This window comes from Pristis pectinata, chromosome 8 (genome assembly GCF_009764475.1).
Source record: "Pristis pectinata isolate sPriPec2 chromosome 8, sPriPec2.1.pri, whole genome shotgun sequence".
NCBI lineage: Eukaryota > Metazoa > Chordata > Chondrichthyes > Rhinopristiformes > Pristidae > Pristis > Pristis pectinata.
Window position 1 is genome coordinate 6,622,134 of NC_067412.1, and position 16,843 is coordinate 6,638,976.

A 16,843-nucleotide genomic window follows, 5' to 3' on the forward strand; every position below is an offset into this window, starting at 1 on the left:
TTGCAGATGACTCTACACTTCTCCTCCTGTCACTTTGCTTCTTTTCTCAGTCACCTTAAATCTGAGTTCTTGACCCTCCTGTTACTGAAGTTTTACCATCAGATATCCCCTCTTCCAGCCTAACCTTTGTTGATGTAATTTTTGTCAAATATTTTAGTTATTAATTTTACATTACACATTAATAACATCCTATTAATATTTCATTTTGGTATTAAAATTGTTGCAGCTTAGATTATTAAATTAATTCATAACAATGTTTTTTGATATCCAACCAAGTTTTGATAATTATAAATAAACTGTAATGGTTTATGTCAAAGATTCTCGGTCCATTTAAAAGTATAATGATGATGTGGTATAGCATAATCCAGTTTTACTCTTTTATCTTGCTAACTACAACAGATGATCTCTGTGTAATCAATCATTGTCTTAAAATTAATTTTTCTGTTGTGCCCTTCCACAGCCTTTTCTCAAATTATTTAACTTGCTACTTTTCTGTGCAAAATGCCAACTCCCTGGTTGCTCACTGTTTCTGACACCCAAGCCTTACCTTCACTGCAAGTATAATTGCACAATATTTGCTGTAATCCCGTTGGACCGAACCTGTGAACAAAGAGGAAAAAAAAGAAACCTTCAAAGAAGAATACAAGCACATTAACGTAGATTTAAATTATATATTTTTTTAAATAGTATGCATTTTGGAAAGCAAAAATAAGTAAGATTAAGAAGAGGGTGTATCAGGCAAAGTATTTTACAATTTTAAGGGCCAGGTCCAGTCAGTTATATGACGAGGAGCCTCATCATTTCGCTAGCAACACACAAGAAGTGCTGGAGGAACTCAGCAGGTCAGGCAGCATCTATGGAGGGAAATGAACAGTCAACGTTTCGGGCCGAGAATTTCCCTCCATAGATGCTGCCTGACCTGCTGAGTTCCTCCAGGAATTTTTGTGTGTTGCTCCAGATTTCCAGCATCTTCAGTGTTTTGTTGTGTCATCATGTCGCTATGCTTCTTTCACATGGTTCTACGATCTTTGTGACATTATTGCAGCTTGATTCATCTGTAGTTTGGAGGATTGTGTGAGAAGTCAGACTGACTGCAGTTTTCCATTGCTTGTAATTATTCAACAGGCCCTTGGATTGTATGAAGACTTGATGCCAAAAGTGATTGCGGCCCTGGATGAAGATTCCAAAATGACTCGATTGCTGGCTTGTCGTGCCATCAGCGCCATCTTAAAAGTTTGTGGAAATCGGGTGGATCCTGACAAGCTAAATAAATTGTATCCAGGTGGAGTATTTATCATTAGGATACAGCAATACCATTCCTCAACTTTCATCACAACTTGCATTTGCAGATGTTCTCCTAATCCTCTGCTCAGACAAGTTTCTGGTTAATACTTATATTCTTTTTGCCAGTACAAGTGACCCCCACATTATGGGGTTGGGGTGAGAGGGAAGATATGTTCCCAGAAAATGGTCTCTATCGCAATTTTCCGTAATGCGAAGCCGTGTCATCTGCATATAGAGCATAGAACAATTACAGCACAATTCAGGCCTTTCGGCCCACAAAGCTGTGCTGAACATGTCCCTACCCTAGAAATTACTAGGCTTACCCATAGCCCTCTATTTTACTCAGCTCCATGTACCGATCTAACAGTCTCTTGAAAGACCCTATCGTATCAGCTTCCACCACCATCTCCGGCAGCCCATTCCATGCACTCACCACTCTCTGAGTAAAAAAACTTACCCCTGACATCTCCTCTATATCTACTCCCCAGCACCTTAAACCTATGTCCTCTTGTGGCCACCAATTCAGTCCTGGGGAAAAGCCTCTGACTATCTACCCTATCAATACCTCTCATCATCTTATACACCTCAATCAGGTCCCCCCTCATCCTCCGTCTCTCCAAGGAGAAAAGGCTGAGTTCCCTCAACCTGCTTTCATAAGCCATGTTCTGCATCCCAGGCAGCATCCTTGTAAATCTCCTCTGCACCCTCTCTATGGCTTCCACATCTTTCCTGTAGTGAGGCGACCAGAACTGAGCACAATACTCCAAGTGGGGTCTGACCAGGGACCTATATAGCTGCAACAATACCTCCCGGCTCCTAAGTTCAATTCCCCGATTGATGAAGGACAATACACCATATGCCTTCTTAACCACGGAGTTCACCTGCGCCGCCACTTTGAACGTCCTATGGACTCGGACCCCAAGATTCCTCTGATCCTCCACACTGCCAAGAGTCCTACCATTAAGACTATATTCCACCACCATATTTGACCTGGAAATATGCGTCAAGAAACAACAGTTTAAAAAAAATTGCCTTTACTTAATTACCGTTTTTCCGTATAAATTTGTGAGAGTGAATTTTATTCTGTATTTCAAATTTTTGGGTAGTGATTCATGAATTCTGTAAGGGCGAATTTCCGTTATCCGAAAGGGCATAACATGGGCGTGGCCTGTACTATTATTCATGGAAATAGAATTTTTCTAATATTACAGATTAACTAGTTCCTGGCATTTTTTGAAATGAGGGAAACTTCTGGGGGGGTCGTGTAGGTTACCCTAAAAGTCATATCTTTGAACACTGCTACAGAAAATCTTAAAATTTTTGGATTAGTTTCTTCTATTAATAATTTCTGCATCATAGCATTACTAGTAATTATCTCTTTCCTTATTTTAAATTAGAGCTGTTAAAACGGTTGGATGATAGTTTGGATGAAGTACGTATAGTAGCTGCCAAAGCTTTGAGTGTTTGGTTCCAATGTGTTGGGAATGACTATGACAGATCACTCTTCAAGAGCCACATTGAGTTCCTCTACCGTGGGCTTTTGATTCATCTGGATGATCCAGAGAGTGAGATCCAAAAAGTATTTCTCGGTAAGAGGTTCTTGTACATTTTTTTTCATTCACCAAAGTATTTGTAACTGCAATGCAGAAATACTTTAAATTGGATCACAATCATGGATTGTACTCAATCCTAGAGCAATGTGCCTCCATTATTTTGTGTTGATTAATATCCTAATGCGAGCTTTATAATAGCACTTTCAGATTGCCCATTCTTGCTCCCCATGACATCCGAAGACAGCTAGTACAAGATCCCATCTGAATTATGTGAATAATAGGGGACTGATATTACATTGTGAGTTTCAATGTAAAAAGTAAAAGTCCAAAGGAGAGAAAAAGAAGGCTGAAGAACAAAAGATAAACTTCTGGAAGATTGCTAAATCAAAGTTATTTTAAAACAAAAGATAATGGAAGAAAGAATCGAGGAAGTTCTAATGGTCCAGAGAGACATTGTCTTATCATGTTCAACTGGAAAAATCTTTCTCGTGGACTCAAAGAAATAATTTTATTTGTATATTCATCCTTGCACCTTAAAATGTAGCCTGCTTTGCACATCTCTTTTATCCATCCCCCTGTATCGCCACAGCCAAACCTTAGTAGACAAATAAGTGGGCCTGTGTATTATGTTAAGCTGGGAGAGAAGGTGGTAGGTACTGAGCTGCCACCTTCAACCACTGCAGCTGTTCTGGTGAAAGTAATCCTGCAGTGTTAGTGGAGAAGGGTTTTTCTCTCTTATCTACTACCTTTAAATGAGAAACATTACATTATCATTGAGATCTTCTGGGTATTTTGTGCCAGCTTCATTAGGCAAAAAAGTAATAATTCTAGAGGCTAAATATGCTGTTTAAATACAGAACTGTCTAATATTAAAGTCTTGTTGGTGAAAAGGGCTATTCCTTGTTAATTTTGCTCAAGAATTAGTGACATCACCATTGTGTGTCTTACTCCATTTGTGCAGATAATATATTTTCAATTTCAGTTTCATGAAAATGCATGCAATATTTTTAAACTACATTGACAATGCAACCAAACTCAAATTTTAGAAAATAGGTTTTATTGCTAAATGACACATCATTGGCAATAGAGGTTGGAATTTTAATTAGTTGTTCACAGGATCTTGTATCGCTGGGATGTTCAGCACTTATTGTTCATCCCCGATTGCCTCTTCAGCTGAATGGCTGGGCTATTTCAGAGGGCAGTTAACATCCAACCATATTGCTGCAACTGAAATCTCATGTCAGCCAGACAGGATGAAGATTTTGTAACCCCAGCTTTCACGTCGGATCTTAAACTCCTGTTACCAATGAATAGTTGATATGCTACTATACCTAGCCGGTTAAAACATCCCAATCTGTACAGCTCCGCTGGGTCTGAAATGTCATATTTTGCATGCTCAATTAGTCTTTTACAGTGGTAGCACCTACATAATGTGAAAGAAGTAAGTGTTCATGGATGCATAAGTCAGACTTGGGTCAGACTGCTGAGATTACTTTTCTTTTTCTCCCTGTTGAGGATGAACACGTTAGGAGCTGTTGCATCTGTGAACCAAACTGTTACCCTTGTCATTTCATACCTACTTTAACTGGTTCTTATAAACCCTGTGAGTGACTTCCTGCCCCTAGGAAGTATTTGGGTTTAGCTCCCTCGACAGTGCTTTAATCCCTTGTCAAGCTGCAACAATTCAGTAGGTATTTGGTAACAAGAGTTTCTTTTTACAGGTATGGTTTCAGATTAGCTGCGTTGAAACCCTAAAGGGGAGTTTATTTCATGACATTTTGTGTTAATTTAATTAGATTTTGTTGCAGCTTTCAAAAGTCCACAATGCGAGGCATAAACAAATCCCCATTAACGCGAAAGACCAAAGAAAGGGAAACGAATCCAAAGCCTTAATGTCACTGTGTGAGTTGTGCTCCCAGTCCATGTTGTTTTATCACTGGTATTTTCCTCATCATTCCTTATCCATACCATAAGATACCACAAATTAGTTGCATCTTGCAGCCAATTACCTAAATCCATGCAGGGAGTGGATGGGCCTGTGCTCGGGTGTAGTTGATCTTCATTGAAGAGAGTGGTAGTGACGAGAATGAATCTCCTTGCTAGCTGCAGGCTGGATCGAGAACATAGTATGAAGTTACTGGATGAGCAGTGGTTTAGAGGCAGCCGTTCCCTCCACACCAGCTGGGAAAGTTAAATTCCATTAATTAAATAAAATCTGCACTAAAAGCTGGTATCACAAATAGTCATTGCAAACCTTGTGCATTATTGTAAAGGCATCTGATTCACATGTCCTTCAGGGAGGGAACTAAAGAAACATAGAACAGTACAGCACACAAACAGGCCCTTCGGCCCATCATGTCTAAACTGACCACAATGCTAAATTAGACTAATCCCATCTGCCTGCAAATGGTCTATGTCCTGCTATTCCCTGCCTGTTCATGTGTCTGTCTAATGCCTCTCAAACGTTGTGATCACATCTCCTTCTACCTCCATTCCTGACGACATGTTTCAGGCACCGACCACGCTCTGTGTGGGGGAGAAAAACACTTGCCTCATAAATCTCCTATAAACTTTCCCCCTCTTGCCTTAAACGTATGCCCTCTAGTATTTGGCATTTCCACCCTAGCAAAAAGACTGTCTACCCTCATAGTTTTATGTACTTCTATCTGGTCACCCCTCAGCCTATGATGATTTAGAGAAAACAATCCCAAGTTTGTCCAACCTCTCAACATCATGTTACAGCTGTGCAAGATGTTGGTGAGACCACACTGGGATTATCGTGTGCAGTTCTGGTTGTCCAGCTAAAGGAAGGACATCATTAAGGTGGAAGGGGAGTAGAAAAGATTCACGAAGATGTTACCTGGACTGGAGGGCTTGAGTTATAAGGAGAGGTTGGATAGCTAGGGCATTTTTCCCTGGACCATTGGGGCTGAGGGTTGACCTTAAAGAGGTTTATACGATAATGGGGGGCATAAATAAGGTGAATAGTCAGTCATTTTCCCAGGGTAGAGGAGTCTAAAAGTAGAAGGCATGGGTTTAAGGTGAGAGGGTAAAGACTTAAAGGGGCAAGTTTTTTCACAGAGGGGGGTGGTGAGTATATGGAACGAGCTGCCAGAGGAAGTGGTAGGGGTAGGTACAATTACAATATTTAAAAGACATTTCGACAGGTACATGGACAGGAAAGCTTTCAAGGGATATGGGCCAAATGCAGGCAAATGGGGCTAGCTCAGGTAGGCAACTTGATAGGCAAGGACAAGTTGAGCTGAAGGGCCTGTTTCCGTGCTTTCATGCTCTGACTCTCCTGACAGCTAATACACTCCAATCCAGACAACATGCTGGTGAACATCTTCTGCACCATCTCCAAAGCCTCCACATCCTTCTACAGTGTGGTGACCAGAACTGCTCGCAATAATTCAAATGTAGCCTAACCAAATTTTTATGCAGCTGCAACATGACTTCCCAACTTTTATACTCAGTGTCCCAAATGATGAAGGCAAACATGACATAGACCATCTTTACCACCCTGTCCACTTGTGTTGCCACTTTCAGGACACTAAGGACTTGAAGTTCTGTTGTGCTTACTACTGCCGGCTTATGTGGTACTCTAAACCCACCTATGTGGTCGACTCTTAGCTGCCCTCTCAAACGACTTGGCAATTCCAGGGACAAGTAGAATGGACAATAAATGCTGTTCTTGTCCACGTCCCATGAATAAACTTTTTAGAAAGCTAGCAGCCCCAACTGCTCCATCAACATCCTTGGGAATGTCTTGTGTCACCAGAAACGGTTGTAGAGTGACACATAGGGTGAGAGAGTGTGCCCAACAAATTCCTCAGCATTGACTCCGGGCTCCATGAAGACTCATGGCATCAGGTCAAAATTGAGCAAGGAAACGTTTTGTGGATAACTCCTTACCACACTCCTGTAGCTGATGAATCTGTGCTCCTTCTTGTTGAACAACACTTGACAGAAAGCACGAAGAGCAGCAAAGGCACAAAATTTGCTTTGACTTTGGAGCCTTCAAAGTCCATCACCGAGAGTGGCTCAGTGGCATCACCACTAGCAAAGACATAAAGGACATGTTGCTGGACTGGGTGGTGAGTTAACCCTGCCCTCACTGGCCTAAATGTTGCAGTTGCATCTGTCTCTGACACAGTGTTAGTGGAGATTTGTCTTCACATGGAGGATACATTACCATTATATTAAATGGGATCAATTCAGAAACAGATCAATCAACTCAAAGCTTGAGAAACTATGTGGACCATCAGCAGCAGCAGAATTGAAACCTCATCCTGGCATGTCTCTCCCTCTACCACTACCACCAAGTCAGTTCACCAACCCTGGTTCAGTGAGGAGCAGATCCAAGTAAAAATAAAAATGCGGTACTCACTTGATGAAGCTGCAACACAGGACTTCTTGCGCATTGGACAGCAAATGTTAGACACAAATTTCAAATCAGAAGAAAGCTCCACAGAGTTGCCACATTCAGTTGTAAATGGTAATGGACTATGAGAAGGCTTACAAGAAGAGAAGGTTTAAAGAACATCTCAACACCTCAAAGATGAAGCCTAACCCAAGTGCAAAAGGCATAGCTGAAGCATTTGCAACCATCTTTAGCCAAATTGGCAAGACATGGTCTACCTCTGCCTTCTCCTGAGGTCCACACCATCACAGAAAGTAGTTTTCAGCTGTTTCAATTTACTTCCACAAGGTGAGGTCAGATTGACTGCCTTTGGTATCAGGGTAATGGAGCACTGTTCAAACTGGCCAAATGGAATTGAGGAAAAAACTCTCTGCTGCCAAGAATCACACCACATAATTGTTGTAGACAAAATTGCTGGTGTTTTTCGGGCCATTGTCTCGGCCCAATCATCCTCATCTGTCTCATCGAAGACCTTCCCTCCATCATAAGGTCAGAAATATTAGAATGGATAGTTTTCATTTTCACTTACAATGAAGTTGTCTACACTTACTTGTAGACAAACGACACATAGAAAGAAAAGGAGAGCATCTAAATACCATTCCCCTACCACCACCATTGACCAGAAGCTTAATTTTGTCCATCGTATTGCTGCTGTAGCTAAAACAGCAAGTCAGAAGTTGATGAACTCACCTCCTGACTTCATAAAGCCTTTCTGCTATCTTCAAGGGTCATCAAGAATGCTGTGTAACACTCTTGGTCTGCCTGTATGTGTAACTTTAATAATATCAAAAAGCTTAACAGAAGATTGAGAGAGGATCTTGTAGAAACATATAAAATTATGAAAGGGGTAGAGATAGAGGCAGGAAAGTTGTTTCCACTGGTAGGTGAGACTAGAACTAGGGGACATAGACTCAAGATTCGGGGGAGTAGATTTAGGACGGAGATGAGGAGGAACTCCTTTTCCCAGAGAGTAGTGAATCTGTGGAATTCTCTGCCCAGGGAAGCAGTAGAGGCTTCCTCATTAAGTATATTTAAAACACAGATAGATTTTTGCACAGTAGGGGAATTGAGAGCTATGGGGAAAAGGCAGGCAGGTGGAGCTGAGTCCTCAGCCATGATCTTATTGAATGGCGGAGCTCGATGGGCCAGTTGACCTACTCCTCCTATTTCTTATGTTCTTATCCAAGCTATCACCAGTAAATACTCACTTCCTCCACTGCAGGCACACTGTGGCTGCAGTGTATGTAATCTACGAAATATACTTCAAGTCACTGGGGCTTCTTTGATAGAACCTATTATTTTACATCTGGTCACGGATCATTGGCAAGGCCAGCACATTTTGTCTATCCCTGACCTGTTGCACCGGATGGCTTGCATTTAGGAGGACAGTTCAAAGTCAGTCATGTTCCTGTGGGTCTGGAGTTCTTCTACTGCCGAGAAGGGCAATGACACCACTGCTTACAATCTCTCCTCCAAGCTGCACACCATTCTGCCTTAGAATCATATAATATTGGCACAAAATGAGGCTGCTCGACCCATTGTATACATGCCAGCCAAAAAGGGAATCATTCCCACTTCCTTGCTCTTGGTCCACTGACCTGCAGGTTATGGCTCTTGAACATTCTGCCTTGGAAATATTGCTGTTCATTCATTTGCACTGGGTTACTATTCTGGAGCTGCTTATCCTGAAAGTACCTTCATCACATGAGATGGGGATTAAATGCTGAACTTGGCAGTCAATATATGAATGAAAAATGTCTAGGCTACCAATGGTTTTACTGTGGTGCCCCTGATGGAGGAAAGAAAGTCAACCACAGTTCCGGCTCCAGCAACCTCTGGAAATTGCTCATCATTTAGTCTCCTAAGAAAGCTCTGCATTGATACCTTTCGTGAATGAACAATTTGCCAAACTCAAGTATCCAGATTTATACATGACTAACAGTTGCTTGGGTGAGTTATCAGAGGTTGCCTGAGAAAACCATGATCAGTGATTGGCTTTAGAAGAGGAAGGAAGAACATTGGCACCTTATTTCTGGCTGCTTTGTCCTTCTGCTCTGGCATTTGCTCAAGTGTTTCAATTATGGCCATGGACCCAACATCATGTCTGTTACTGCAACACAGTCACATATATGACACCCCTGGCTGAAACCCCCATGAAATTGTGTTCATGACAAATGTGTTAAATGTGGATGTTGAGTTCCTGAATAATACATGCATTGCTGTATTATCCTTGATGATATTCGGTACTCTTTATTTTGTACACTACCACTCCTGAGTCTTGGAATTTTAAGTAAAGGCTGATGCTTTGAAAAAGCATTTGATAAAACTCACATTGATAATTACACTTTGCTGAAATGTCTCCACACGACTCCTTGTTCCAATAAAAATATTAAAGATATGAATGAAGGTTTTTAATATTTTTAATGCAGGATGGTTGCTGTTACTTGTCTTTGCCAGGTTTCACTTAAGCAAACTGTAAAACACTGCCTTGGCCAAAGTGGGAGTAAGTGAACAGCAGCAGGTATTGACTGCAGTCTCCTTGATTTACTTAGGTTTTCTCTTTCTTTTTTCAGTTTAGCATTTTCATAACTCTACACAAAGTGTATGCACGCTGACATCACTGTATGCTTTGTCAGATGCCCCTCTCGTACTCTTTTTCTCTCCCTCCTTCTTCTTTCACTTTTTCTTTCTCATTCCCCCCATCTCTCTCTTTCTCCCTGTTTCTCTGAACTACACTTTGTGCTCCAGTATGTAGCCTTGGGTATGATGTGTATTAGACGACACAAAGTGTATTGTGCTACCTACAGCTATCACAGTAAGAAGGCTCTGACTATCTGTCAGATAAATATATTTTTATCACTTTGTCTGAAATGTGCTACTTCATTTTTTTTTCATTACATGCCTGACATTTAAAACCCAAACATTTTACGTAATGCTTTTCTTGTGAAATTATTTTTGGTTTACTTGTCTCCAACATTGTCAAGTAAGGTTTGAAAAATTCCGAGTAGCAAGTTCAATTTTAATTTGATTTAAAACCACAGAAGACATTGATTTATTTTTTCCTTCCGTCCCCTGAATGTTTGCCAGCTCCTCAGTTCTGGTGTTTTGAGTTCTTGCCAGCAGCAAGTCGTGGTAATGTCAGGGAAATGGATAGTTTCTTTCTTTTGGGCTGTTGGCTGTTGACAACCCTGGGCATGTTCAAGCAAGGTTTCCATTGAATGTGAGCACCACTAGGTCAGTGTTTCATGAGCACTGTAGTCAAAGCGTTATCCTATATTATACTTGTGAAAGCAGATACATGCTAACACCAGTCTTTATTATGTTTAGCTGCTAGGAACGAGTCAAAACTTCTGTAGCACTGCCAAATGACCCAGCATGAAAAGAACCTAACATAGGAAGATTTATGGAATTTTGGATCTATTTTCAAGGGACTCTGCAAGTTGAAGAAAACATGCTTTTAGAGCATAAACTTTCAGCTGCCTTTCAACTGATGTATACACACTTTCCATAATTCCATTTTAAGAATGATGAACTGTAATGTAAATGGTACAGTAATAGCTACAGTTTTTTTCCCCCTTGCTTCCCCAGTCTCAACATTCCTCTTCAGGCTTGAAGCAATAGTTTCTGAATATCAGAACTGGTTTGACCAGTAACCAAAATCATGCACTGGGATGGGAGGCGGTATTTTGCAAATGAGAAAGGATTCATTGCACTCGTTTGTGGGTTAGTCTGTTGGCTTAACACAGTCTTTTTCACAAATTATTAAATTGCTGAAATTCTAGTTTTCAATTGGGGAAAAAAAATTCAAATTGTAATCGTACGCATTCAATTAGTCAGTTATGATATTGTGCTGATCTTAGCAACGTGAAACTTTACCAATGAGGGAAGTAGGCAGTGTTGAGGTAACGAGAGTGGTTGTGAGGAAGGGGGTTAACAAAGGACCTTATTTTGAAAGGGAAAATTGATAACTATTGAGTCAATGTTAAATGGTAGTTAAAATCAGATAATTTACTTTCTATTTTACTGACAGATATTTGACAGTGTGCTGTGAAGAAAAGTGACATCCCAAATCACAGTTAAACACATTGTAAGGCTGAGCATACCTACAACCCTGACATCTCCTTTATCTTTGTAGCTTAAATAGTTTGCAGAAAGGACAAGGAGAATTATGTCTGTATTTTGAGGATTTAAACAGGGTTTACCAGATCATGGAAGTGCCTTCAGCGCCATCTGGTGAAAAACCTTGTGATAGCAACACATGCCTAGAAATTCAAAGTCAAAGTCGAGTTTATTGTCACATGCACAAGTCCATGTGTGCACAGGTGCAATGAAAAACTTACTTGCAGCAGCATCACAGGCACATAGCATCAGATAAGCAGCATTCACAAGAAAAACATAATTTATTAATAACAGTTTAATTTAAGTTAATAAACTAACTTAGTTAAATAAGTGTTAATAAATTAAATTTGCTGTTCACAAATGGTACTGAATTACAGATACCTTGGTGTTTGTAGCTGTTTTAAGCTTTTCCTTACTCACCCCTTATTTCAATTAAAATATTTGGTTTGGAAGTTATTTAGGAAGTTGGTGAATTTTCTGTCTTAATGCACTAATAGATAAAACTATTTATTTTAAGTAACTTTTCATTGCAGTGCCTTCCACATAGAAATGTGGTTCTTAGTTGACCACAGTACTGATCTTAGCCTAAACGTTATCTCAGCACAATACCATAGCAAAACTTCACAATATTGTAAGTGAAAATGGCTTGGCTTAGGATGATGTGAAACAGAATGACTTTGTGTTCTGGAGACACAAGAGACTGCAGATGCTGGAATCTGGAGATGTTGGAGGAACTCAGTGGGTCAGGCAGCATCTGTGGAGGGAAGTGGACAGTCGATATTTTGGGTCAAGAACCCACAGATGCTGCCTGACCCGATGACTTTGTGTTAGCTGCATTATGTATATTTTCACTGGAAGTAGGTTTTAATGAAGGCTAAACTAGAACTGTTTTCATAGTTATCATTCCCCAGTGGTCTTAATTCATTGGGTCTGGCCTGAGTTGTTTAAAATTTACATTTTATCCCATGATCATAGATGATGAATGGCTGCTATTTATTCTCCAAATGTTTCTTTTGTAACCTGTGGAATTGATGGTGGTAGTGCTCGAAACAGCCCACTAACCTGTCACCAGTGGACAGAAAAAAAATCCCACAGCCCTTCTCGAAGAGGAGTTCTACCCAATGTCTTGTATTATCCATCAACCGATATTACTGAAATAGATTATTTGGTCATTGTCACGTCACTCTTTCTGATAGCTTGCTTTGAACAAATTGGCTGTAATTCACGTATCAGAACATTGGCAACGCTTTAAAATTACTTCATTGACTGCAAAGCACTTCAGGGTCATAAAAGGTCTTCCTCCAAGGCTGTTTATGTTATAGAAACTATTTAGATTGCTTTTGAGAAGGGCATCAGCTATATAAATACATGTTGTTGAATAAGTTGTAGGGATTCAGTCTTTTTCCTGTTTTTTTCTCTCCCGACAGATGTTCTAAAAGTGGGGAGTTTTCTTTCTCCTGCATTGCTGACACAAGAGATCGAGGCTGTGAAGCATAAACACCGCAGCCCTTATTACTGTGAGCAGCTGCTGCAGCACGTTCAGGAGCTCAGCGGGGACGCCAGCTAAGTGTGGAGCCTGATGTTTCAGTTGAAGATGCGATGCAGATGTCAGGAATTGAATCACCGAGGAAAACGTGCACATGGTATTTATAGAATACAGATGAAAGTGACAAAATGTGGACATGACATTTAATGGTAGATGTTTTGATACCAAAATACCGACTATGGGGTTGTGTTGACGGGCATCTGAAGTTACCTGCCTGAAGTTAGCATTGCCTTATAATTCTTCATCTTGTATTCATTTTAAGAGACACAGTCATGAGATGGGACATGGTTACATTAAGTCAGCAGTACTTTCCTAAACTTCAAATGATTTGGAAGTTGTTCAAACTTCTGTGGTCTGAGATGAAGGCATTTGAGAGGATACTTGAAGAGGAATGTGCTGTTTGCATCCCTCTTGATTGGCATTGGGGTCCTGGGCATTGAAGTGGTGGAAAGTAATGTTCTGTAAAGAGCACAGAAGGGTTTTGATGTTGTTCCCGCATGCACTCCTTCTCCTGAAGGTGTCAAGTGTTTGCAACACTTGCGGAGTTTATTACTGATGCCCTTTCATTTGTTTTCCCCAGTTCTAAATCTGGTGTCTTTTTTTAATCTGTGCTGTGTGGCTCAAGAGGAAGGAAAGAAACGTTAATATAGTCTTCTGCCTTTTTGGTTCTAAGGAATGTTGTCATGTCTTTTGATTTTTATATCTGTGTTTAGAAGGATATTTTTATTTTTCTTTAATTTGTATTTCTCCTGTGCAGTTATAATTTTAATGTCAGATTTATTCCTGCACCCCATCTATCAGTCCCTAAACTATAGGATTCATGAATAGATTTATTTACTATTTTTGTGAATTTTACTACTATATTGTTACTGGTTTGGTAATTTAATACTTTTGCATTTGAACAATACTATATAGTGCCCGATGTTTATTTTTGCACAGACTTTTACATTAACAACTCTTCCGATATCTTTAGAATATACAAAAAGTCTTTGAAGATTTCAACCAAGGCACTGGTGTTTTGAGTGTATGCTTGTCAATAAAAAAAATAAAATTACATTTGCTGTAAATATTTTGTGCAGTATTGGGGAAAAATTAATTGGTGGGAGAAATTCTGTTGTAGAATGAATGTGTGAAGTCAAGAGGTTGGAGAAATGATTCAGCAATTACACCACAGGACTTGATTCTCAAGATGCCAATGTAAGATAGAAGTCTTACCAGACATTTATACTCCGACTTTTTCCACAAGAAACAATCCTGTTGAGGAAATTGACGTTGATGAAGGAAGTGCTTCTTTCAAGAAAGTATGCTGAGTGTCCAAAGTGTGGGTTTATAAGATCTCTTTTTATTAGTCACATGTACATCGAAACACACAGTGAAATACATCTTTTGCATAGATTGTTCTGGGGGCAGCCCACATGTGTCGTCACGATTCCAGTGCCATCATAGCATGCCCACAACTTCCTAACCCGTACGTCTTTGGAATGTGGGAGGAAACCGGAGCACCCGGAGGAAACCCACGCAGACACGGGGAGAACGTACAAACTCCTTACAGACAGCGGCCGGAAATGAACCCGGGTCGCTGCCGCTGTAAAACTTACGCTAACCGAAGGAGTTCCCTGATCGAAACAAAACTGGGAAAGTTCGTCAACTCCCTTGATGCGTCACAGCTTGGCGACGGTGTACTCAATTGAAAATATCCAGACAGAACCAGAGAACCAAAAAGCCTTCCCATTATTTCTCTGGCGCGCTCTCTCTCTCTTCCTCTTCTCCCCCTGCTGCATGGTGCTCAAATGCAGTGTGCTGAATGTAAATAATTCCTTCAATGATTTAATGCTGTTTTTCTTTATTTTGCTGAACTTAGTACGTCAGGTTGTATTTATAAATTTTAGCTTGAGGATAGGGAGACTGTGTCCTGAGGATGGTCTTAACGTGGTACCCCTTTGCACACTCTTGACGTTTGTCTACTATCCCTACACTTGTCAAGTTAACTTGCTTCAAATTCTACAAATGATACTGGGGGAAATGGAAAATGCAGTGCCTCAGTTATCTTTCAGGCTTGGGCACCAGCCAATGTCAGAAGACATACCTTCAGTCATTCTTACCAGACAAGGAGAGGTTCTTTGGGATGCGATGGCGATTGGGATCTGTGGACAAAGGTTCTGTGCAGCGAAGCTGTACAGCATTGGTAAGAGCTGCATGCCATTGGATAAACTATTTTAATCAATCCAGGTGGTATGACTTGGCTTATTGTTGACTCAAAATATAAAAGGGACAGTGTTCTTGAGATTAATCTTGTTGAATGACGTAGCTGTTATCTTGCACATACTGCTGAGAGTTAGCCATGTCTCTGCACAAGCTTCGTATTGTCTCTGGGCCGTTATTCAAGTTGGGATCTCCAAATGCACTCCCCATACCTGAAGTGAGGCCAACAGAATGAGCTGAGCTGAACGGGACCATTGCCTCACTGCGGCCATTATATGAACATTGAGTCATAGAGAGCCACAGTTATGCAGCACAGAAACTGGCCCGTGCCAACCATGCTGCCTGCTTGAGCTGGTCCCATTTGCCTGCACTTGGCCCATTTCCCTCTAAACCTCTCCTATCCATGTACCTGTCCAAATGTCTTTTAAATGTTGTAATTGTACCTGCCTCTACCACTTCCTCTGGCAGCTCGTTCCACATCCCCACCACCCTCTTTCTGGAAATATTTAACCCTCTGATCCCCTTTAACCCTTTCCCCCTCACCTTAAACCTGTGCCCTCTAGTTTTAGACTAGTTTTAGAAAAAGACTGACCATTCACCTTATCCATGCCCCTCATGATTTTATAAACCGCTACAAGATCAGCCCTCAGCCTCCTACACTCTAGGGAAAACAAATCCCAGTCCGTCCAGTTTCTCCTTATAACTCAAGCCCTCTGGTCCTGGTAATATCCTCGTGAATCTTTTCTGCACCCTTTCCAGCTTAATTACATCTTTATAGCTGGGCAACCATAAATGCACACAATACTCCAAGCGCAGTCTCACTGATGTCTTGTACAGCGGTAACGTGATGTCCCAACTCTTGTAACTGACCAGTGAAGGCAAGCATGCCAGATGCCTCCTTCACCTCCCTGTCTACCTGTGTCATCACCTTCAGGGAACTATATACTTGTGCTCTTAGGTGTCTCTTTTCTGCAACACTCCCCAGGGCTCTGCCGTCTATCGTGCAAGTCCTGCCCTGGTTTAACTTATCAAAATGCAACACTTCGCACTAGTCCCTGTAAATTTCCATCTGCCATTCCTTGTCCACTTTCTCGGGACATATCAGACTTTAACTTGTGGACCAGTCCTGTCTTTTTCCATGACTATTTTAAATGTAATAGAATTATGGTCACTGGTCCCAAAGTGCATCCCCAACTGACACTTCAGCCACTTGCCCAGACTCATTTCCCAACAGGGGGTCAAGTGTTGCCCCCTTTCTAGTAGGGCCATTTACATATTGCTTGAGGAAGCTTTCCTAGACACATGTTACAAATTCTGCCCGATGTAACCGCTTAGCACTATGGCAATCCCAGTCAATATCAGGGAAGTTAAAATTCCGTACTTTACTCCCTATACACTCATGACTGCATGGCTAGATTCTGCTGTAACTCTGGTACCAAGTCCGCAGGTGACATCACCGTAGTGGGCCAGATCTCAAACAATGACAAGACGGAGTACAGGAAGGAGAAAGGGAGCCTGGTGGCATGGTGTCAAGACAACAACCTTTTCCTCAACGTCAACAAAATAGAAGAGCTGGTCATTGACTTCAGTAAGCGGGGTGGAGCACATGCCCTTGTCTGTATCAACAGTGCTAAGGTGGAGGTGGTTGAGAGCTTCAAGTTCCTATGTGTAAATATCGCCAATTGCTTGTCCTGGTCCAACCACATAGACGCTATG

The 16,843-nt window shown here is 41.0% G+C and overlaps 1 protein-coding gene across 1 annotated transcript in view; it reads left to right on the forward strand.

The window, feature by feature from the left end:
- The window catches only part of LOC127573455 (dynein axonemal assembly factor 5), a 93,600-nt gene extending 79,608 nt beyond the window's left edge, over positions 1–13,992 (forward strand). Inside the window, exons 11-13 of the mRNA XM_052021696.1 lie at positions 1,126–1,282; positions 2,682–2,873; positions 12,807–13,992. Of these exons, the coding sequence (XP_051877656.1) occupies positions 1,126–1,282; positions 2,682–2,873; positions 12,807–12,946 (489 nt within the window). The 3' untranslated portion in view covers positions 12,947–13,992. The remainder of the gene's footprint in view (positions 1–1,125; positions 1,283–2,681; positions 2,874–12,806) is intronic.
- Positions 13,993–16,843: the final 2,851 nt, after the last annotated feature.